Source organism: Seriola lalandi, unplaced genomic scaffold (genome assembly GCF_002814215.2).
Source record: "Seriola lalandi dorsalis isolate HSWRI2012SDOR001 ecotype SW California unplaced genomic scaffold, Sedor1 jcf7180002054972, whole genome shotgun sequence".
Classification (NCBI taxonomy): Eukaryota; Metazoa; Chordata; class Actinopteri; order Carangiformes; family Carangidae; genus Seriola; species Seriola lalandi.
In genome coordinates, this window is record NW_019525660.1 from 1,173,244 (window position 1) to 1,198,964 (window position 25,721).

General features: G+C 39.4%; 1 protein-coding gene across 1 annotated transcript in view; it reads right to left on the minus strand.

The window, feature by feature from the left end:
* The window catches only part of LOC111648244 (teneurin-3), a 133,954-nt gene that overhangs the window by 106,077 nt on the left and 2,156 nt on the right, over positions 1-25,721 (minus strand). The window contains exons 2-3 of the mRNA XM_023398078.2: positions 15,052-15,536; positions 12,539-12,814 (exon numbers count right to left, since the gene is read on the minus strand). Coding sequence (XP_023253846.1) covers positions 12,539-12,814; positions 15,052-15,322 — 547 coding nt within the window. The 5' untranslated portion in view covers positions 15,323-15,536. The remainder of the gene's footprint in view (positions 1-12,538; positions 12,815-15,051; positions 15,537-25,721) is intronic.

Below are 25,721 nucleotides of genomic sequence, written 5' to 3' on the forward strand. Positions count from 1 at the left end.
AGATGAACGAGGCATCAGATCAAACTTTGGGGAGTCCTGCTCTTTCTGGATGGAGATTCAGTGAGTTTGTCGATAAGATAATAAAGTTTGTACAGAAAATGCACCAGCGACTCTTGTTTTCATTATTTAAATAAGAAGACAAATAAATGAATAAACATAACTGGCTATAGCTTCTCAAATGTGAATATTTTCTGTTTTTTATAAATCATCTATGAAACCAAACTGAGTAACTTTCGGTTTTTGACAAAAGAAGACATTTGAAGATGTCATCTTGAGCTTTGGGAATAGAGAGGGGGATTTTTAATCATTGTCTAACACTTTTTAGACCAAACTATTAATCAATTATTCCAGAAAATAATCAGGGAATTAGTCTATAGTGAAAATAAGTTTTTTTTGTCTATTAATATTATGAAGTTATTTTGCCAGTAGGTTCTGACTGATCAATGTCTTTTGGTAGAGATCATTTTTCCATATAATGGTGATCCTGTTTTAACCATGGACGATAATGGGACAATAATGACTGGATGCACACCAGGTTTTATATTACAGTGTGCCACCCCTGCTGTACATTGTTTGATGTGAGCCAGTATGGGAGGGTTTGCCATTTGTTTTATTTATGCTTTTTTTTTTTTTTTTTACATATTTATTATTTTTTATGTTGAAATCTGTGTTTTACTGCAAAATAAATTCAACCTTAGGCAGAGTAAAGTTAAAGCTTAAAGAAAGTTGAACTGTAAAATTAATGTGAGAAATTCATAACCAACCGTAAAAATAACATTTGGGTTAATGGTTATTGTCATTTCAGGTGAGAAACGTCTTTGAGACCAAAAACGCAGCGACATATTACCTTTGACAACAGTCAGATTGGACATATGTTACAATGCTCTTTTGCTCTGTTCACTTTGTAAAGGCATTCTTCACACAATCATCCAGCCCGTTTTCCATGTATCGTGAATCTCTCTTTCCAAGCCCTCCAACCTTTAGAGCTGCCATGCAAAACTCTGCAGACAGCTCCTCCGGGTAATGTAGAAAAAGACAATAGGTGGAAACTGCTCTAACCTATTTGCCAAATGGTCTGTCATCTAATGCCCTGGTGCTGCTCTATTGTCTAATCCTACTGCTGAGGCCTCTAAAAGGATACATCGGCCTAATAAGATGAATGGGCTTTGACCCTGGAGCTGCTAAAAGCCAACCTGGCCAATTTATCTGAGTGACCTCTACTCTTGGCAGAGACAGCCCTCACCTCTCTTGGAAGCCTTTAGGCAGGATCAATACCACAGAGGCAAAACAATCCAAAACAAAAAGTGTCTGGAAGTTGGGATCCAACAGCTCATTGCCTTTTTACGACCCTGGATTATGTACTGAGTAGGAAAGATCACTTATTTCTTTTTGCACTACACTCTCTTTATACAGTATTTATTATGCTCTGGAGATGATAAAGACCAAAGAACTGCAAGTAATCTCTAAAAGGTGGTTTATGGCTGAAACAACATGCATAATATGATTTGTGATTTAAAGTGAGTTTTACTTCACCTAAAAATGTTTACATTACAGTTGGCCTTCTAAAGCAGCTCTAATCCAATTGTGTATTCTCAAATCACAAATGGCTAATGTAAAGCAAGATGAGCAGAGTAAAAAAATATGTCAGCTCCATACTGATTCAGCAGTAATTTCATTATGCAAACCACAATCGTGGCTATTCCAGGGGCAGGATCGTAACATTGAGAAGTGCATTTTGAGGGAAAATAAGATTTTGTCAACTAAATTAAGGATTCTGTTTCATGTTCTGTTTGTTGGTGTTGGGTTGTGTTCAACCGAGATAAAAGGCCCGGCTCGTTTAGGTCAAGGCAGGATACGAAGAAGAGACCCTGAATGTGTTTTCTTTCTTTGAGCATGAATCAGTTTACATGGTATACAATATCAATCGTTGGCCTCAAATCTATATCTGCAAAGTGCTTAGGTTTGCATTGGTGATTAGATGAATTGAACTGAGAACAGTCTGTTACTTGAGCATCCCTTCATAGCCCAGATACCTAATGCCTTTCCTCTGCCTCTGAAGTGACCACAGTTTCAGGATGCTTTGCTCTGGGCCCTTGGCCAGAAAGCTTTATGTATTCTGATACCATTCATTTTTAATCAGGACCAGAATATCCTTCCAAAGCTCTTGCAAGCTGCCTTTGGCTATAAGACTTCAATTTTGTTATATTTTAATTGATTTGGCAGTTTCTCCTCGTTGTCGACGGTAAGTTGATTGCTAATATTGCTAATATACCAAGTGAGAACTGCTGCACCTCTCATTTAAAATTCTTTCTCTATTTCTGTATTTTCAGCTGCTCCTTTCTTGTTGCACAATTATGCAATTCCCCACTATAGCACCATAGTGTAGCGACTGAAAATATTGTGTGTGTTCAGCATATTTCACTCGGCTTCGCACTTCGACGTGCCCAACTCGTCTCCGCATGCAGGGGAAGGGTTTCTTCACATGACTGCTAGGGAGAAAGGACATGAGAGCTGGGAGGAGGAGGGGGAATCTTCTTCTGTGGTATAATGAGTTTGACAATGAAAGTGACACTGCGTCCTCCCTGGACCTTGCCGTGTGATCAATCATAACAATGGCTCACCATTTCCTCCTCTGGATACTGACCTTTCTCCCTTAAGGAAAGGAGGTGTGTGCAGGTGTTGGAGTGTGTGTGGGTGTGTGTGTGTGTGTGTGTTCCCCTAGATTTCATTGTGCCATCATCCTCTTTCCAATCAGCCCTTGAAGTCCTTCTATACAGCCATAAGAGTGTCCTTTAGCGGGGATCCTCCTCCCCCTGAAAAGCAAAAATGGCCTGAAAGAAAAACCCCACTTTAGGAAATACTGATCTATTTTATTCTGTTGTGCAAACTATTTTAAGCTCGGATAACACACTTAGAAATTTTGGGGGCAGTGACATAAGGCTTATATGTTTAAAATCCCATCACCTAAACAGCTTACAAGGTGATTTGATGGCGTTGCTCCAGTGAGGAGAACTGCCAAGATTTCATGCAAATATCAGCGAGTGAGATTATTTAAGGCCATATCTCTCATAGTTCAGTGCCCATAACTAAAGAGCGACAGAAACCGGAATGATGTGCGGAGAAAGCAGTGTGCATGAGGTGATACTATAGGGTGTTAGATGACCCCCCCTCCTGCCCTCGTCTCCTGGATGAGCCACGGGGACGTCTCATCGGCAGCCTACTTACTGTCCTTACAGTGGTTTGTGTGTGGTTTCTGCTAGACTACTTAAATAAAACATTAAAAAAGTAAATCTCAAAATACTGGTACAATCAAACTCATCTTAATTTGCCTCAGCCACAAATGTCCCCTGATGACAATAAGGTGTCTAGACGGAATTTTATAGCCATTTTTAATGCCACTTCTTAATTGTTGTTATATCTGCAAGGTAGAGGTACACACTGTCTATAATGTCTTTAAAACAACAAAACGTAAAAATCTGATCAATAAACAGCTTCACTTGGGAAAACATTGTACAGTGACTCAAGTGAAGAAATCTTCAAGAAAAGATTGTGAATTTTTAGATTGTAAAATGTGAATTTTAAGTTTTTTATGATGCTACTTTAATGGATATTTTTAACGTGAAGTGTTCTATGGTTAAATAGGACATGGAATAAAATTCATATTTAAGTAAATCAACAATTAATGAGAAAAATTAATTAAAAACAAAAGAAATTCATAATAAAATAATTATATACATAAATATACATACAAACTGTGTGTGTGTGTGTGTGTGTGTGTGTGTGTGTGTGTGTGTGTGTGTGTGTCCCTGCCAGACTGTCATGTTTTTTGTTTTTTTAACAATTATTAGGAAGTGCCCTTACAAAATAAGGGTTTTATATTATAAAAGGTTTTAATAATATTTTACAAGGTATTGGTTTTGATCTGTTATTGTACTAAAGCTCTATGGTTAACTGTCTTATCTTTGAGTATTGAATATTAAACATTTAACATAAAATACATTTAAAAAGTATGCCTAGGAGGAGAAAGGTGTTAATGTACCGAGTAGTGTCTGCAGGTCGTCCTCTCAGGCTGCATAGTCTATATAGAACCTAACAGGCGAAACCCAGTGCAAAAAAGTCTGTAACCCTCCCAGCTGTTGTAGGTGTATAATAATAATATAAAAAAACTCAAAATTTTAACCTTTCCCATCTCTCCTTTGCCCTATAGAGGCAGTAAGAAGAGACTGTTCAAGAGAAGCAACCCCGAAACTAAAAAGTGAGAGGAACATAAACAGGGTTCTAAAATACGAGGGGGACCTGCAGGCTCCATTCTGTGTACAAATCTCCATATACTTCCTTCACCCTTATTAACTCGGGGGAAATATTAATGACTATTCGATACACTAAAAAATAAATGGAGACAGAAAGCCTTTGATTTGTGGCATTGTTTGAGCGAGATGAAACGCTCATATGACGAAAACTATGTGAAATCCCGACTGAAGTCAGGGCCTTTTAATGAAACATTTATTGATATGTATAAAAGACTCAAAAAACATTTCCACTGCGAATGAAAAGATTCAGGGGTAATAATATGCGGTTAAAATGTGTTCTTAATTGCATATGTCAAAAAGGAAATTAGAGCATCCAAATACAATTAAGACCATACATTTTGCCCATATTTTCCTCATTATATTTGGTCACTTAATTGGACGAAAAGCACAATTGAGTTTAGATGACTGTGGTTTCACTTTGGTTTCTTACGATTAATTCATTCCTGAGATCGCTTATGAACACCACTGCAGCCTATAGCCTTAAATACCTGCTGCATAATCTAGTGTTTTAAGAGGTCCTACTGTTCAGGTGTATGTCAATTCAAAGCCACTCTCTGCAATACAGCTTCTTTGGGTTCAGTATCTTGCTCAAGGACACGTGGACAACAATGGACAAAAGACCTTTTTTTATACCAACAGTTTAGAGAAAAGACAAGCAAGCGCGACATGAGCTGATCCTTTGAGTACGACAGGCAAAACAGGGACGCTTTTACATTCAGATGAGACAACAACAGAGGAGTCACCTTGACTTCCAACTTTTTGATTTCCAACATCCAATACTAAAGAGCGCAAAAGGTCAGAGCTGCAGCACAATGAAAGTAGATATAACAAAAAATTCCTGAGTCCCAAGATAGGGGAGAGAAAAGAGAGAGTTAAGGAAAGAAGACATGAAACCAAATAGATTGGTGGGTTGGCGCTAGTCTGGGGACAACGTTCCTTCAGCACTCCAGGAAAAGAAAGAAAATCTATTTTAGCCCATAAGAAATGGAAAAAGAGACCTACAGTAGGTACTCTATCCTGACTGTCCTAAACTTACAATAAGTGGGAAAAAAAAGGATATAATTTCTTGATTACTCACTTTACAGGCAATCAGTGTAACATATCCTTTTCCTTCTATGTCTAGTCTTTTTTTTTCCTTGGGAGAGTAAAGGTGGATTCCTGGGTTCAGAAAAAAATAAATGGCCCCTGATGGCTGAAGAGACACCACACATACATGTAATTATGACGAACACAACTGGAGCTACATGCTAATCCGTGTTTCTTGCATTGATATTCATAGAGTATAAAATGACTTCCTGACTATTTCCGTATTGCATGGTAATACAAACACTCAATTAAGCAGTGTGATGAAATGAAATGAGCCATTTTCTCTTGAGGACGGTAAATAGTGGCCCTCATAATTGACAACTGCAGAGTGATTCGTAATCGTAATAACATGTCCTGCAGTCTGGCACCCGCCAGTGATTAGACCGAGCCAAGTGCGAGCTAAGACAGTGTTGTCACCTACGCTTAGCAAAACTGGGTGAAACTTAAGTCAGAGAGGCAAATGTTGATACTTAACGATTAGGTGTCAGAAAATAGATGCTGGACAAAATTAATAGCCTTTTTACGACACAGCTGCATCTCTGCAGACCATGTAACACTAACCCTGACAGATTAACCCAAATACCAAATGCCTTCTGTCAACTTCACACTCAAAAGTGCTCCACTTGAAACTCTCTGGAAATTTGTCGAAAATGCATCAGAAATTATTTTGAGAAGAGATTAACCGTTAAAGACATTTATGATGCAAAGAGGTTCCAGCTTCTTAAATATGAGGATTTGCTTTTTTTTTTTTTTTTTTTTTTTTTTCCTGTCTGTTTTATATCACTGTCAGTTTGGAGTTTTGACTTTTAGTCTGACAGAATGAGATCACCTTGGGGTCTGATAAGTGGTAATGGGTGTTTTTCACAATTTACTGACATTTAATAGACTAAATGATTAATAGATTAATTGAAAAAAACTTACAAAAACAAATCAAGTGATATATAATAAGTAATGTAAACAGCAGCCCTATTTTGATTTATACAAAACTAATGCTTAAAAAAGTGTCCTCACATAGACTATGTTAATAGGAACTGTATCTTTTAAGTATTAAAGGGACATAGTAGCTTCAAGAAAATCTGTTTTGCCATATTAAGATGCAAATTTATACAGCAAGACACTCCAGAGTCTAATCAGATCATCCACTCTGTAGGGGGGAGCTATGGTGTGAGAAGAAAGTTTTTTGCCATGTGTTGCTGTCGTGTTAATGTGTTCACATGAATGTGTCTACACAAAAAAAAACGAATAAATAAACATACAAATGCTATGAACCAAAGTTCCCATATAAGTGGTCCGTTTGTGATTTATTTGGATGTAGCCTCAAATGTCACCGACCTCTACTCTCCACAGAAACAGGGGCACTGACCTCCTCCACGCTTTTCCAGAACTACTCCAAAATAGAAATTTTTTCACACGACTGATGAGCACAACACCCTCTGACACCTTGGCACGTCACTGCTGTATTCCACACCCCCCCCTCGTCACCCCGAGCACTAACAATGTGAGCACTTAACTGGCAACGGCGCCAGCAAGCAGGGAAGTGATGACAATAAATGATGGCAATCAAAGCGTGCCTCCTCTTTTGATGAGGTATGCGATAAAGCTCAGACACCTTCCCAGCTCCTATTAACAAATGATGAAAATGTTTTCTCTGCCAGGTTTGGAGTGTTCTTCAAAAAACATCACAGATGGCCAGCCCTTTTGACCAAAAAAAAAAAAAAAAAACCCTCTCTGATGTTATTTATTCTTTTTTGTGGTCTGCTTGTGCCATATTGAATTATGAAAGTGGTGAGGGAGGATTTCTGCCTGCTACGATCAATACACTGATTCCACTGTCACAATACAAGGCGCAGATCTGAGACAGGAGTTTGACAGATGGCGTGTCACCTTCGTCAGCGTGACGTCCGCGTGCGTGTCCGTGCGTGTGTGTAACTGTCTGCACTTTCGCTTGATTCTTCTAATCTGAGAGAGATAAAGTGTGAGAAACAAAGTGAGATATGGGAGCGTGTGCGCGTGCGTGTGCGTGTGTGTGTGTGTGTACGTGAGACAGGGGAGAGGGAGAGGCGCAGAGTGAGAGAACATGAATACATGCACACAGAGACGCATGTTAGAGGCTGTCTGATACGCTTTCATACTCCCACCCAAAAAGCCTTTGGTGCTTGCTGTGCTACAGCACACTTTGCTGTGACTCCTCTACTGATTTAATTAACCTTTTACTGGCACTGCTCACACAATGAATGTGTGAGCTATACTCAACTCTAAAATGTGTACAACTGCAACGTGGACCTCTGACTTCCACGAACTGGAATTAATTATGAAATTATTTTCTAATACAGTTAACAGTCCTGGATGTGAACATGGCAGTAAAGACATAAAATAGAGAGTGGTACATCCACACTAGCCATTCTCCATGAAAACATCAAAGGGGCACACCATTTCCCTCAAAAACCACTCTGGACAGAAAGTGCAGGCCAGAGCAAGTGATGCCTCTTTACAAAGGGTGACAGGCATTGCAGTGAAAGTCTCCCGTCTACCAACCAGGGGTCAGCAGGCGTCAAGACTCTCCCACCGACGATAAACCCCATGTGTGACGGTTTATACAGCCGAGGAGAGCTGTCACGAGGTACTGCAGTGCTGTAGCTGCAGTACCTAACAAGTCAGTGCGAGCTTTTTCACACCCTATTAGGAATACAACTCAACTGGGCCATGCTATGTTTCTGTTTCCTGCAGTCATTCATGTTTTATGAGGGGTATAATATTGATTCTGAAGTCAGCGCAGTCAACATTAGAGTGGAAATCTTTCTCCATGGCTGTGTTCACTCTTACACAGCAGCTATAGGCTGACTCCAATATGAATATTTATACATTTACACAGCAACAATTTAACCCAAACTATGGTAATTTAATATGAAACATTACAATACACTGAGGTAAGGGCTATAGAGGCCAGGTAACTGAAGAATGGCAACTCCTGTTGAAAAGTTGTATCCCACAGTTGACTTTGTTTACAAAGTGATTTGTTCGATTTTTGAAATGAGAACATTTTCTGTCTTCATTTATAATTTATTGTTTTCTGCGTTTGCTACAAGAACCGGCAGTAGAGCACAGATAAAGAGGAGTTCACCTACAGTTTCAGGGTCTACATCTTAAATGTAAGGCATCTTAAATTATGATGGATGGATAAAATTAAATTCCATCTGTATAAAATTCAAACCTGATAAGAAAAGTAAGAGGGCATGGTTTATCCCATTATCTGTTTTCAGATAAAATTCAGAACAAAACTCTGCATTTCAATAAAAACAGCATGGCTGCGTGGGACTGAAATACCCAGGGACATCAAGTGACCCATATTCCAACCAATGCAAATCCAGTGTTTGTATAAATATTAAATATATGATTTCCATCACAAATAATGGTTCAGTTAAGACAGAGGTCACCTCATGAAACCAATTCCACCTCCCGGTATTTCCTTTTGTAAGTGTTTGAAAAGTAGTTCCTTTGTATGCTTTGCTTCTCTATGAGCGTTTCTATCACTGATAAGAAATATATTACAATATTTTAAATACGTTTCCTCCATTTAAGGCAAATTAAATTATTAGGTTACAAATTATATAAAAATATTTTTAGAAAAACTATAAAATCAGGCACCAGTGATGTTAAGAAATGTTATTACTCAATGTAGATGTATTTCACCTAACGCAGATGAATTAATTAATTTCATGAAGAGTCTATATAATACTGCTGCTGTGTGAACAAGGCTTTAGTTGGATAAATTCTTCCCTCCTTATCTGCAGCTATAAAAGCTCAGTCCTGTCTCTCCTCCAGCTGCTGCATGCAAACATTTCTATTTTATCATGGTGCCACTTAAAGCAAAGTTACACTCACAACAGACATTAAGTGACAGTAAGTGAGCATATGTACCTCCAAGTGTGTGTGTATAAATCTGTGGATGTATGTGTGTGTGGGTGTTTGCGTATGGCGAGCTATCACTGTCATGTAGAGGTGATGATATTAAATAATTTCTCAGGAGAAAAAGCATGAATAGATTTTTTAATGTATGTACCGGTACGTCAATGTGGGCAGGCGGATATTTAAAAGGAAAATAACGAGTCACTGATAGGGATAATTTTTTTAGGAAATTATAAAAAATGTGTGAAAAATGGGAATTTTCACGTGGTTTTTAATGAGAGAAATTAACAATATATAAATATAATAATTATTAATATCTTTAGAAGGTGTAGTTTTGGTTGCTGTACACTGTAATGTAATACACATTATGTAGGAACAGGATGGTGTCTTCTATTTCAATATGCAATGACTGCTTAGTATCACATGGCCACTCTTACAACTAGGAAACCAATAAAACTGACGCTTTAATCAATCAATTTTGTTTTCAAGGGATTCTATCAGTGGCAGGGGATTATCTTAAGCGCAAAATCAATGAAAGCTGCTTAACAGATTTCTACTTTCCTCCTTTCTTTTTACCCCACTTTTTTCATTAAAAATCCAACAACTTCATGTTGTGTCATAAATAATCTGTTATGATTGATATAATCAGTCCACTTCAATGCAATTAGAGACTTGGTTTTCAGTAAAAAATGTGGATTTCATTTTTAAAAGGTTGAATTTAATACTTTTAATAATATATATATTTTTTTTTAAATAATGGCACAGAACTCAGCTGACAGCCCTTTCACTGGCTGGCTCCTCTCTTTTGACAAATATACTACTAAAATGCAAAAGCATCACTTCAGAAAACAACCCTTCTTATTCAGTCTGTGATCTTTGCCCCCAAGTGGATCATTCAGAGCCCCGAAACCTCCGAGATGACCAGTCATGGTTTCATATTTGAAAGGTGGACCTCCTTCCCTAGGATCACGGAGGTTAACATTTGCAGATGCCGTACTCTGCAAATGTGCTGAGGCTTTGGTACTTGTCTGTGTCGAATACTCTGTAGAACAGAGCGAATTAGAATGAAATATTGAGTTCATTTATGAATAAGTGGGGCTGAACGGCCCCTTGTCGGAGCTTCTGCATGCATATTCAGTTGATGGAAACCTTTGGATGGGTCATTTCTCTTAGCTGCTTCATTAAATAGTGAAAGTCAAAAGTGCAATGCCTCCTGACAAAAAAAAAAAAAAAAAAAAAGAAAAAAAAGAAAAACCAAGATGTATGTAGGTGGAAAAATGACAATGTTTTCTTTTGCTCCAGCTCAAAATCTAAATGATGAAAAAAGGGCCTTAGCTCCAAAAACAGTTTAATAAAAAAGAATTAGAATTTTAAATTACACTGCCACTAACATGCTTCTCTCTACAGAGCAGTTTCAGCAAATTAAAATGATGCGCAAGAGAAACATACCAGTGTGCACTTAAATAAATTAGTTGTTAGGTGTTTTTGCTTTTTGTAGCATTAAAATGCATGGCAGCTGGGACAAAGATCTAGCAGGTATTGTTTATTTTCTCTATAATGACACTAACTAACTGAGACAATAGTGAGTTAGATAAAGCCTCAACGGGACACTGTACTAACTACAGCCAATCAGCTGCAGCTTCCTGAGATGTTTCCAAAAGAAACTCCAAAGAAGGTATGCCAAAGGGGCGCAGGGTGATGTGTGTGTACGTGTTTGAGAGTGTGTGTGTGTGTGTGTGTGTGTGTGTGTTTGTGTGTGTGCGTGTGTGTGTGTGTGCGCTCATGCAGTTGAAGTGCTGGAGGGAAGGTGCAATTGAAGCTCAATAGAGAAGCCATTGAAAGCAGCTTCTGCATTGTCTTGCAGAATTGAGCAATGAATGGTGATATGGTTTCATGCTTGGCATGTTCAGCAACAAATATGACTGGTGCCGCGCACTAAGGAGGTAAGGATTATGTTTACCGGCACCTCTGTGGTTAGGCTGAGCTTTCAGCGACTCATAAATGTATATTGCGTGTTGGGCTAAAGCAAAGGCCAGACACTGGAACAAATACATGGGTTTGAATTCTGATGGCATTTTGAAAAGGTAAAGGACTTACTCAGCCTCCCTCCGGAGACAAGCTCACTATGATGAATACTGCCATTAAGAAAATGACTTGTCTCAAATGTCAGAATGTAGCCAGTGTTTTCAGAATAAAAATTGATAGCACATGAACACAAGACATTTTACTTTTTTACCCTCTCTTTAATGCTCTTGCCAGGAAAGTGTAATCATCCCTAATTATTTTAACTGCCTGCCACTCTTTGAGATCACTGGTTTCTTAAAATAATTTGAGCTTTACATTAGAAGTGTTGTAATGGTGATGGCTCACAGTATGATGATGATGAATGATGTACAATGTACAGCAGCACTCAACTTCACTTTTTTTTTTTTTTTTTTTTTTTTTTTTTTTTAAGATTTACACTGAAACACGTGAAGCTGACAGGATAAACTGAATGAAGGGTGAAAAAATACAATGTGCTTAAATGCCAAAAAGAGTGTCGGAGGAAGAAATACTGTTGAAAAGCAGCAATGGATGCCAGTGTAAAGTAAAGAGGAAGAAATATAAATAATTCAAAAAGTGCAAATTAACCGTATCAGGTATTATGTTAAAATAAACAAGAGAGCATAAAAAAACAGAGTGAATTTAACAACATGGCAGATCTGCAGCCGTCTTATATACATTGCCCTTTTCAAATAGAGAACCTCAATCCTCCATCTCAGGTTTCCAGCATGATCAAATTTGCACTTCAAACCATTGTACCCATTTAATCAGCCATTGTGCATGCCCAGTCAACCACTGCAGAATTTCTAAGCAAAATCTCACACAAAGCTATCTTTGATTATACGCTAGCCCATGGGGAAACTTTATCAAACTCCTCTGCTTCCTGTGGAGAAGGACCAGGTGACTAGCAACTACTCAATCGGTAGGCCAAATTCTTTTCCGCATGCGGCGAGGAATCACGCCTTTGATCCAAAGAAAGGCAGCTGCAAATGCCTCTCCAGATACCAGCCCCACCAATCGCGCTTCCACTTTCTTCCACCAATCAGGTCCTTGTCTCCAGCACCAACCATAATCCAACCTACTGCTGCCTTTCCTACCTAGTGATTTCTCCCCCTTTGAAAAGCAATGAAAGCATGAGCCGCAAACAAATAAGCTTTTTATAGATAAAAGAATGAAACGTGTGCCCTACTCACCCATCTCATTGTCCGATTTATTGTCCATTTCCGTGTCAGTGAGTGTGAGCGCCGAGTTAGAGCGACTGGAGAGGCATGAATTCTGCCCAGACTTTGCCCCCGTTCCCCAAAGAGTCATGGTACGTTCCGGTGAAACAGATTCATGGTTTTCTGTAGCGACTGGTCCTCTGGAGTAGCTGCTGAGTGGGTGGGAGAGGCCCGTCTCAGGGCATAGCGCCAAGCCTCTGCGAGCCGGTGGCTCACAGATCCCGAGCTGCCTCAACGAAAATGTCTGCCCTGTGAATGACAGGAGTTGTAAAGTTAACAAACCAAGCAACAACGCAGTTAATGGCCAAGAGCAGGGCTACTTAAAAAAAAAAAAAAAAAACACTCAACTCGTGAGCCTGGGGGAAGGAGAGGGGGCTGTTAAATTAAAGCCTTTACAACAGCCTCCCAGGCTACTTAACACTCATCAACTTAGCAAGATGCCCAAAAGCATTTTCTCGAACTCAAATCACAGAGCAGCTCTTAAGTAATAAAATAAGATTTTTAATGTTGCCTAGGTTGATGAGACATTTACACCCAAAGCACATCACCTGAAATCAAAGTTGCATCTACACGTGAAAGAATGAGAGAAAGATTTTATCCACCCATTTATCACTTAAGAGTTTTCAGAAACTGTTTCAGACGCAGCCCATTTCACAACAAGTCATTACCATAATTTAGTTTTGTCTTCATTTGTAATTACTTAAGGCTTTGGTGTCGTCTGGAAATAAAATAATAGCCTGCCATGCCTTCAAAGACACTGCAGCAAAATGAATTAATTAATTTTTTAAAATAGGACACAGGTATATTGCCAGTAAACAAAAATACCTCATGTTAACCTCATTAATAAGTCCCTGAAGTAATAAGAATATATTCTTCATGTTTCACTCGCTTCATATACAGTAGTCTATTTAAAACCTATAATTAAGTAGTACAGATGTTCTGATTTTTTATTTGTATGGTCAGTACCACACCAACAGTCCACGTCAAACACGCTTCTGTTATTAACCTGAACAATTCATCCATTTATTTAAACAGAAACGATTGGTATTTCAATGGTAATGGTTAATAATGATTTTCAATATTTCAAGGTCAGATGTTCCAATGTTGCTGAAACACACTAGAACAAAAGATGTTCATGGTAGATGTCTACATATCAAAATTAAGTTTAATTTCAAATTCAAGGTCACAAAGTGAAGGGACTTTAAACTTTCCCATGTCCCTTTGTTGAGTATTTTGTGTTGTTGGAAATGGTGCAAAAAAAAAATAAAATAAAAAAAAAAACCTTTTCAAAGTCAGTGTCTGAAAATGTGTCCAATAATGTTTAGATGTTACAGGAAATAGACTTCTCCACATTAAAATCCATACCATTTAAAATGATTATTACATTTAGATATTTCCATACATCTCTTTCTCTCTCTCTATCACACACACACATACACACTCACTCACACACACACACACACAATGAGCAGATATAGTAGTATCAACACTCCATTTATACACGGTATGCTCTTGTTTCACTCCTACATGACTCACATTAAATCTGACATTTACTGTGATGATGTAAGAGATGTAAGAAACAGTCATTAACATTAAATGCCCAGATTTGAGAGAGAAATAAAGAAAAAAAGCATTTTTCCCACAACTTCATCATAATCCCATTAATTTCTAAAATGAGCACCAATTAGCACCAAGAAAATGTAAGGGAGTAATGGATAGATTTTCTAATTGCAATCTTATGAGCCAAAGGAGCGCAATAAAATAGAATAAACTGCTCAAACTTTTTAATTACAGAAATTAAAGCACTTTCCAACAGCCAATTAAAGGAGAGAGTTATTTACTGAGCATTTTTCCTTATTATTTTAACATAGTCCAGCAGGGTACGGACATTTTATAAGGTCATAGCGGTCCACTGGATCACACCCAATGTGAGTTTTCTCTCAAAGTTTAGGAGAATGAAACAAAACTGTGCCTTTGTTTGACATTATTTAATTGTGTTTACCACTGTCTAACATACTGGCATTATCCTGTTATTTCTTATCAAACTTGCACAGATAAGTAGAACATAAAACTGTAGGATGGCAAAATGTATAAAACACAACAAACAACAAAATCCTTGAATCCTTGTTCATTTACTGGTGCCGTTTCGCACTGTTAAACATCAGCAAATAGACATGGACATTAGGATATTATTAGTTGAATCTCAGAGTTATTGTTGAACTTCTCTCTTGAGATTCATGAAAATAAAACTACAAGATGCAGTTTTGAGACATAGATTTTTTTCTAATTAAAAATAATACTTTTTTCTACAGCCAGGTCATCACTCTATTACTCTCTCATAATATCGGCCTTCAAGTTAAATGTAACTGTCCTACTTTTCTCTGGCAGCCTTAATAACCACCACACTTAGCTGGAATTATGGAGATTCATCTGACAAACACTGACCTACTGTGGGACGACTCAAGTAAACATTTGCTCTTGCTCACCTGGCCTGCTGTACTCTGCACTCTCCTTGTGGACCATCTCCTTGACTCTGCCTCCAAACAACATTCGTGAAGGGTCATGGTCAAAGGCCTGGAGCGTCTCGCTGGAGCTGTAGGATTTCTGAGTGGGTACGCGACAGGCTCCCTCCTCCCGGTCAGCCGAGGAGGCGGTGTAACGGCGCTCTCGATCCTTGTCTCTCTCGCAGTCCCTCTCTCTGTCTCTCTGGCTCTTTGACAGCGAGCAGAAAGGCCGCTGCTCCCTCACCCGTTCCATGCTGCCTGCATGCTGGGTATCCAACTCCCTCCCCTTCACCACCGACGCTCTCCCAAGATACTCGGCACTGGATTATTTCTCTCTTTTCTCCCCCTCCTCTTCCTTCTCTGGTTGTGATTCTCGTCCTGTACCGATTTCCCCTCAAACTCCCCTCCCCACTTCTCAACCTTTGTCGGTCACTTCTTCAGTCCATTCAGTCCTCCACCCACTCTACCTGTAGAAAGAGAGAAGAGGAAAGGAAGCAAGGAGCTCAGATAACACTAATCCATCTGCTTCATCTTCAAAAGCACACACTTATCCCCTTCTCACTGCCCCACCCCCACTGCTACCTCCCCATCCCTGGAACCTCACCCGTGAACTCTTGCCATACATGACTTCCCCTCTTAAAAAGAAGAAATACTTTTTTTTTTATTCCGCCTGTTTTAGCCTTTAAAATTCAAGTTCATCTGGAGTGTGCCGATTTTAAAAGTTGTCTTCACACACACACACACACACACACACTTGTTCACAGCAAGCAAAAGCAGTTTCACAAAAACTAATTGTGGTTTCACACAATCTTTTCAATGAAACATTCTCAGTTTTTTTTTTTTTTCATTTATTTTTTTATTTATTTTTTTATTTGGAGGAGGAGGTTTTAATTTTTCCCATGAAGCTGTGCCGAAAAAAATGAACAGCCACCAAGTGGAAGATGGTGGTTATTAAATGCCGGTTAAATGACACATGAATCAATAAGTCACACATCACTGTGGCCAGTGGCTTTTTGACACCATCATATCATGCTTTAATTTTTAATTTAAACTGTAGCTCATACAGAATTATAATTCTGACCCATGACATGCATGTTAACCCAGTGTCACATTACATACACAGAATAGCAATGATGACTAGAGGATGACATATTTCAATGAAAAATGTATATCTACTGTGATAGTGACAAAAATTTGTTTGTTACTATTTGTCTCTTACTTTTGGTTTTATTTGTCCAGGTTTTGAGATTCCTGCCTCCATTCAAAAACAATGGAGGTGTATAATACTTTGTTTAAGGCACTGGACTCTAGACAGTCCACAGAAGATGACAGCTTTCATAGGGATTTCTTCCTTGGTAGGTAGCAGTTCCAGTAAAGCCAGGGTCGTAAAACAAAAAAACAAAGCTGTTTGACAAAAAAATTTCAAAATTTTCTCAAAATTGAGAAAAAAAATGTTTTTCTTTTTTTTTTTTTTTTTTTTTTTTTTTTGGGTGAACTGGCCCTTTAAACTACTGTATGGCTCGATATACTGTGTGTGGGTACACAAGTGAACCAAGAACTTGCATATTAAACAGCAAGAATAATAGTGATATGAAATGTTTCTACCAAAATGCAAACACTGCCCATGACCCGGCTGGATATCCCAACTGCTCTGACCGCAGCACTGAGCGAATCTGCACCTCGCGTTAAAAACATAATTTGGCTTTGCACTCAAACATTAGACATGTCAGAGTTAAAATCCTTAGAAGACTCTCTCAGGTGGAGACAGTGCTCTAAAATGTGGACAAGGGGGATGAAAATGTGACTAATCTGCAAAAAAAAAAAACCCTTGAGTAGAATGTGGATGGGAGTCCCGGTGTGTCACAAGTGTTTATTACCAGCCATTTTCCACTGCCTCCTGACACAAAACTACACACCCTCACACACACTCACACACCACAGTTTCATTTCTCTCTTGGCTGAGCTGTAAGACTAGAGTATCAGTCTCCTTCTTTCCCCAAATGAGATCTACTTCGTTTCACATCAAGCATCAAAACCTTCCAATGAAGCCAGGATAGCGCACTGTTGCGCTGGAAGATAGCACCAGTCCCGGAGAGACCTTCCCAAAAACTGAGGCAGTCGCAGGCAGAGTACAGGATGCAGGGATAATGAAAATAGTGAGCTTTTCTATGCTCCTTCGTTTTTTTCCCCTCCTTTTCTCAGAGTTGCTGGATATCATTCTGTTCCCTGATGGGCTGAGATGCAATCAGTGACACACTCTCTTGTAACCCTGACACTCGACTCTGAAGACTACCCCCCACACACTTGTTTTACGATGCCACAGGACATCTCACTCACATCTCATCACTTTCAGGAAATTGTACACACCCGTCCAGACTGGCAGATTAATGTACAGGATGAGTGCAAGCAGACACGCCCAGAAGCCTCCCTGATTACGATCCCCCTCTTCTTTATGGAGTTGTAAAGAGATCCGCCATCTGAAAAACAGCTAATGCCACAAGTCCTTCCCACTGAGCCTCAAGCCTCCTCTATAGGAAGAATTAGATTTGTGTCCTAATCGATAATAAGCCCTTCAGTGACAAGACATAGTCTCCATATAAACATTCCTACTTTATCCTGAGGACCTCCACAGAACTTTTGTAAATGCATGTTCCTTTTTTTTTTTTTTTTCTTCTTAACTTTTCCGGTATCACTCACTTATACATTTCCTTTTAGCCTTGATCATGCAGTTAAATCAGGACAGTCAGTCACCCATGACCGCTCAGTGGAACGGTCGACACTGCAAAATTAGTGTCATGCAGAGGTCCTCTGGCGAGCCAGTGAGGCAGGGAAAAAGACAATTCATGATCTACACAGCGCAGCTCCATACACGTCGCAACGACTCCCATGCCAGTTGAGTACAGTCCCCTAGACGCCTAGTACTGTCCTACACCTCTGCACTTCTTTGAAGCATAAACCATAAACCATCTGTATAATATGGTGCGAAGAACTGTGTCCAAGTCAATTGGCTCTCCAGTGCAGTTGGAGAAGTTTCAAGGATCTAAGTGAGATTTACTTGTTTCATGTCTGACATAGAGTATGCTATTCATCAAAGATGAGAGAGGGTATGTTTTATGCTTCCATCTTGAGGATCAGAAAGAGATGACTAAAGGGGATAGCAACCTTTTTAAGAAATCTTGGAACCAATAAGTTGTTTTATACAAAATTAATTAGACCCTTTTAAATGACATTCAATATGTTATTCATCAAAACTGCAGAAAGGAAAATATGTTTTTCTATTCTCAAAGGAAAGGGAGCAACTTTTCAAATAGTGCGCGATGATAAGTCAAGTGATTAGTGCAGAAACAAATAATCAATGAACTGATTAGTCAGTTGACATAGTTAATCCTGAATGACTGACTAAATATTTAAGTCAATTCCAGAAAATTTCCAGTAATTCTCTGGTTCCAGCTTCTCCACTGTGAGGATTTGCAGCATTAATCAGTTTTAGATCATCATTAATGGAGGTTTTGAACTGTTGATTGGACAAAACAAACTATTTGACAACATCATCTTGTGCTCTGGGAATTTGGGATGTGGAGTTTTTTTTTTTTTTTTTTTAATACTCTCTGACATGTGACAGACTTAACGACCGAAAATAATTATTAGGAGATCAGATTTGAGTGACGGTGACAGAATAGCGTAGCATCTGTCTACAGATTCTGATTCAAATGTTGCTAAATCCTGATTGGTACATGGCAGTACATGACATCACATTTTCCCACCTAAGCCCCACCCACTTCAGACCAGTTGTGTGAGCACAGAGGAAATGAAATGAACAAAACAGTTCTAACTTTAGCAGAGAATCATGTTTTTGTGCAGGAAACCATTTTCCATAATAAGCAGCTGAATGAGAAAATACATTTTTAATGCCTTTAAAGTGGTTTATCAAGCAAGCATTTGCTGGTTCTGTGTTAATTTTTTCCCCCCATCATTTTCATCATCTTTTGGATGCTTGGTTGGATAAAGTGATCTGAAGACATTAACTAGGCTACGATGAATTTTGTTTTCTCTTTTTCTTTTCTTTAACAACAACAATCAACAATGCAAATAATCTCACAGCCCTACTTCCAAGATATCTTGGAACTGATAAGGAGTTCTGTGCAAAACAAATTTAATAAGCAAATACAACTGCTGAAACTGGGTTGGCACACACTCCCGAGTTGATGCACACAAAGCATTTTGCAAAACAGGAGTCGCCAGTGCTGACCAGAATGCTGAAAAGGCAACTCTTGCCCAAGCCTTTGTTCGGTAATTATATTTCCGTGGGGCTGCTGTACATATCAGCTCAGATCTCCCTGGCGGTGACCTCTGTAAATAACGGTAATAAAGAGCGTACTTGACGTCGCTGGTGTGTCCCTCCAAGACAATCCACCTGTCACCGAGTGCCTTCCTGCCTGCCTGCCCCCCCACTTCTTCTCATCTTGTTGTTGGCCATTTGCCGGAGCACAGATCAGACGGTGCTCAGCCATGGGGAGTGGTGAGAGCGGTTGATGGAGCTGGTGGAGATCAGGACTGGCTCCCTTTAACACAGCCAGCACCTCCAACAATAGCCGTCTCTGACAGCTTTGCATAATTCATCTTGTCGAGTCCCTCTCCCTTTCCTCCTTGACGCTCCTCTCTCCCTCTCCTCTTTCAGTTTCTCTTCAGTTCTTCTTCTTTTTTTTTCTTGCCTCCCGGCGCTTGGAGAAGGGGAGAGGGAGAACCAGGGCAGTGTTCCATCAGATGCTGCCTGTTTCCCCCTGACACCAGTGATTTTGGAGACACAGAAGTGTTTGTCTGCAGCACGTTGCCCAGACTCTGTGAATTCTGGATGCCATCTGAACCAGATTGTGTTCGTTCTTTATCGAGGCTCAATGCCTGAATCCTTTGCTGCAACATGAAGTGACGAACTGTTACCTAAAAATACACGACAAATCAGAGTCAAGATGATCCATTTTTGATTAGCTGATCTTTCAATGAGAGTTTTTACTGGATCTGATCAACTACTGCCAAGTTTCCTTGTAGTTTGATTGACCTAAATGTTTTTTTTTTTTTTGCGGATTACTATAATTTGTGATTTCTTAATCTTAAAATATGTGCAATCACTGACCATATAACAGAGTATGAGATAAAGAGAGAAGAAAGAAAGTGAGCAAACAAAATCATGGCAGCATTTACCAACAATTAAATTTCAGTGGCAGCTATATCCTTAGCATTCTTAGTGATGGATGAGCTTACTGCACTCAGTGAGACTCTCAGGAAAGATGATGAAATCCTGCTCCATGCTAAGTCTCTTGTCTCAGTGTATGATGCAGAATATTCACAAGTGGAGTAAAGTGATGCAAATCTCTGATACAGCCACTTCAGATTATTCCACACACACCGAGCTTGAAGCCTTATCCCTCATAGTTTCAGCACATTTAGAAGACAAACAAAGCTACTGTGACTATGAAAAACAAATCACCAAAAAGCTGCGCTGAACTAACCGTTTTGTTTTTTTTCTTTTTTACTTTTCTTGTCTGTCACTGGTAAATCATTACGGTCAGCGTCTAATCCTAACCATTTTATTGTTCGCTTTATTTGTCTGTGTGAATTAAATAATAAAAAAAGGCATCTGCCAGTGCCAGGATACAACATAATAAGCTGAGCAGGGATGTTTACAAATCCCCCAAATAACCCTTCACCACTGACAGTATGAGTTATATATTCATTGAATCTTTAGCGGGAAAACCGCAAGCGCAGCCAAATTCATTTTTTAAAATGTAATTGTTATGTGTGGACAATTGGAATATAAAATAAGCTGGATTTTATAATGTTTCTTCTGCAGTATCTCCCTCTATCTGGAATGGTAATAGCAGGTTAGTCTGTGCATTCACACATGCAGTCTCCAGCATTTATCGGTATCCAAGGCTACTAGTATTGAACCAAGCTCTTATCAAAATAGGTGCTGCCTTTCATATCCCACACCCAATTACACCAGACAGTCTTAATTCTATGGGCCACAGTCTGCAACTCTCTCAAATTGGTATCACTGCAGTGTTATTTCACACGGGGGATCTAAGGAAGTAATGATGTCCGTGTACATTCACTTAATTGAGAATCTTGCAAGATGGTGTCAACAATTGTCAACTAATGCTTACTCATAATGAATTGACTCCATGGTGTGCAAAAATAAAATCAACTCCACAGACATGTGGCAATTCACAGACAAATCCACGATCAACACATTGTTAGGGAAATAAATTAAATTGCGGTGATACTGCAGCTGCATTGTAATGAAGCTACAGAGCAATCACAACGCCACAGAGGGTGATTGAAAGAATGAATTTCACATCATATCTGTCCAGAACATATCGAATAAACAAAAGGAAATGGCTTTAAGACCCTGGATGATCCTGAGGAAAAAAAGGGAATTATAGCAGGTATCTTATTCATTTACACCAGCTGCGTTTTTTTTTTTTTTTTTTTTTTTTCTTAATGACAAATTCTCAATCAAATGTTGGTCTTGCTTGACGGCCTAATCTAGACATCGGGAGACATCATTGTAGCACTACTATAGCCCATCAACACAGCACTCAGAGAGTGGCTGAAAGTCATTACTCAAACTACATTTGAAATGCTGGGAGCATACAAACCTGGCTACCTGATAAAAAATTCTAATGCAGAGAGATATCTAAAGTGCTGACATTGGGTGTCATTCAAATGCATCTCACATGATTGCACGACAAGCCAACCCTCTCTATTTTTGCATGTGCAGGGGGGGAGATAGGAAAACACTGCAATCGTATAATAGTGGCAGAAAACTGAAGAGTGTAAGGGAACGCTTCAATACTGTAATGGGAAAGCAACACTCGCATGCTGCTGCGACTGCTGGAAAATATCAAACCTGACCACACAGACGTTGACCGGCTCTTATCGTTGGGCATTCACCTCATTATTACAAAAGGAATCAAAATACTCACTTTAATAATATGGAATTAATGGAAATACAAATGACATGCACACAATGAATATGATATTTGCACTTTACAGAGAATAATCTATTGGGTGTGTTCTATCTTTGGGCATATGGTGGCATATAAACCACACAATACATAAAGAAACTGGAGGGTTTTATTCTCCAGTTGTCAGCGTTTTAAGGAGTATGTAGGTAATGATGGCACACTATCAGAATACTGAGAGACTGCAGGCCTTATTAAAGAAACATCAATCTGAAAATTCACCAACATTGCACTGGTTTCTCTTCTTCCAAGGGTGAAACTTGGAGAGTCTGCCCTGTAGCGATTGGCTGAGACCAACTTCGGAATGCACACCGCTCTCCACTGGAAGTCAAAGATTGCTGACCTGTATACCATTACACTGACTCTGAGGCGCCAGTTTTACACTCCTCAATGGTCTGATATTCCATATTTTCTTCTTTTTCACCCTGCTGACAATAAACAGACAGAGGAAGTGTTGCTGACTGGCTCTCCACGTGAACCAGCGCCTCCGCCTTGTCCCCATCATCGCTCCTCGTCACCCGCCAGACCTGCAGCTTTCAGCATCACAGAGGTCGCATCAACTGAATTATTGAGGCCGTCAAGCAGCTCTATCGACAAGCATAGCTGACGCCCAACTTCCCACTGGGCTGTCCGGGGGCCACAAAAGACCAGAGCTGAGGCCCTTGGCAGGTTGAAGCTATTCTGGGAAACCTCCTACAGGGCTAATATTCCTTTGTGCAATTACAGCAAAACAGCAAAAGAGATCTGTCTCTAGAATTTCAGCAAGTTACGGCACCACGAAAAGAAAAAATATGTTTTTCACTTATAAAAAAATAGAAGGTCTTGTCTCCACAATATTTGGACAATATATAATGATGACTTATGAGGCAAATGTGCTCATGTGTAGTAAGTAGTGGCAGGGAAGTGTTTGCCAAGTAATCTCCTTTAAATATGTAAGGTTTCCTGACTTTGAAGATAATGTCTGTATTTCAGAAAGGCCGAACCTAGAAGCAGCGCATTTATTCACTCAAAGCAATTTTCACAAGCAGAGAGCACAATGCATTTCTATTTTGTTCTCCCTATGACAGAACTAAGCACATTTCTGTTTGGCGCTCACCGCCAGACTCGGCCTGGAGCACAGGGGAGAGTAGCACTGTCACAGAGTCAGTCCCACTCCTCAATCTTGCCACTTGGTCTTGACCCAGAAAGTCCACCGGAGCATGCTGAGCCATAAATGTTAATCTGTAGGTTACAACAGTGTGAAGCGGTGTTGCTCCCAGAGCTGGACCAGCAGGACAGCATCCTGTGGCTAATCGCAGGCGGCTTTCATCTCAGCCAGCTTTGGCCATAGAGCAGTAGTAAATGTCTGAAACAAAACCGAGAGCTGTCGTGTTTGAATATTTGCTTTTCTTGACTTTAAGCAAACACATACACGGCAGAAGAATAGCTTCCACTTCATCATTAACAATTACCGGCTCGGCTGTTTTGTCCATGAACACCTACACATGTACATTACCCACAGCATATTTGCACGTTTCCTTACAATGAGATGCAGGAATCAGTTTATGTTCTGCACAACGCATTAGGTCATGGAGTCAGTCTATAACAGCCAAGAAGCAAGTACAATATCTGTTCCCATGAGAACACTCCTCTCTGCTTTCAAATCATAATGCAATGGCAGGTATCACATTATACAGAGCAGATATTCGACACGGAAAATACTACATGAATACATCTTTAGGCTAATATAAAACTCTTTGAGGCAACTGTATTTTAATTTAATAAAAGAAAACTGGTGGGAAGAAGAAAAAAAATACCAATCTGTTATATAAAACAATTTCAAAACATACCAGCATGGCTTCTGAGACAGCATAAAGCATATACAGTCCTAAAAGTGTCCTCATCCATAACATGTTTTTTTTTTTTTCCCCTCTCTCTCTCTCTCTCTCGTGCAGCATACAATGTAGTTAAGGACCAGAGTGGTAATGCATCAAGTCCTGTCACTAAATATCCCTTCTCTAAGCACATTTCAAGAACATGCAATCTCCTCCCCCCAAATCCTAGGGTGACTTTCAGCAATAATTTGGCAGCTTGCAGAAAAAACATTTTTTTTGCCATGAGGCTAAACTCTTCTATGTGGATCACATTGCTGCACCAAACCCAAATAATCCTCTGACCTAAGGTCATTAAAAGCAAATATGCGAGTCTGTCCGCCGGTGGATGTTTTCGCAATCGCCGAAGCCTGGTTTCTTTATGTTTCTAAAAGATCCTAAACACATCGTGGCATGCTTTACTTTCACACCAACTATTTATCACGATGTCTGGCTATTCTCGTGGGAGGAGAGGAAAAAATGCAGTGAGGGAAAAAACAGGTGAAAAGAAGGTGCAGGAGACAATAGGCAGGCTGTGTGTTAATAGTAACAGATTAGCGGGCAGCAATTATGTAAAGTAAATATGACATGGAGCCGGTCCGTCGAGCTCAGGGAACTGTGGGTAGTTTGTCAGGCTGCATTACCCTTCACGTGTTTGCTCTGATGTGTTGAAACAGGCGACTCGGCCATGCTGTTTGCCATATCAAATGTTATAATTCATAAGGTCATCTTCTGAGCCACCGTCGGCATCCACAAGTAATAAGGTGAGATATTATGGGCACAGGTCTGAGCATCGACTCTCCCTCCATATCTCTCACATCTTGAAGGAGTAATTTTTTACTGAGGGAGAGGAGTCATCTTGATTGCCCCCTTAACAATCTATAAAACTGTTTAGGGCCAGCATTCAAGCCGACATTATCCCTAAAGGAGGCAGTTCTCATCACACAGAATATTACATTCTCCACAGGAATAATGAAAGGGGAAATTACTTAAGGATAGGAACATGGAGTGGCAGTGTTGTGTACACAGTTCTTCTAATATTTCTGAATTAATTAGATGATTTTAAGCTACACGCGCAGTAAAAAAAATAAAAAAAATAAAAAAATCACCTCGAGAATTTCATGCTCTCGGCTGCATCAGAAATTGTAGTCACCTGCTTTGATTAGTGGGATTAAAGGGCAATGAAGTTTGAAGCTGAGGCAACACGCTAAAGCCTCAATACATGGTCACAGCAGAAAGTCTAAATGTCTCAGTGCTTCATTGTGGCACAGACAACTACAGAGGTTTATTTGTTTTTCTCTGTGCTGTGCAAAATGAATCAACAGCCTAATATTAACCAGGGCATCGTCTCATTCCAGGTGTGTTTCAAAGTGTAACACAACACACTTCATTCATCAGGATTCTGAGGCAGTCAACAGAACATTAGTGCCATAGATTGTGACATCTGATTCAGGAGAGTCAATTCAAATTAGCATCAGTGCCTTGAAAAAATAAGATGCAAACTGTGCTCAAAAAAACACATGTTCAATATCAACCAATAAGTGTCACTGTAATGCTTTTACAGGCTGGCACAAGGAAGACAGACTGTTTCTTTAATACTATGGGGTCTTGTGTTTTTTTGTTTTTTTTGTCTTTTATCCTTATGTGGCCCACGACACAGACAAGGGCTGAAGATTGAGATGAGAATATCGATCACTTGAAAACAAATTTTTCACAATACACCTGCCACTTTACACTTAACAATCCTCCAACGCTACGATAATAGAAGTACATGTTATGA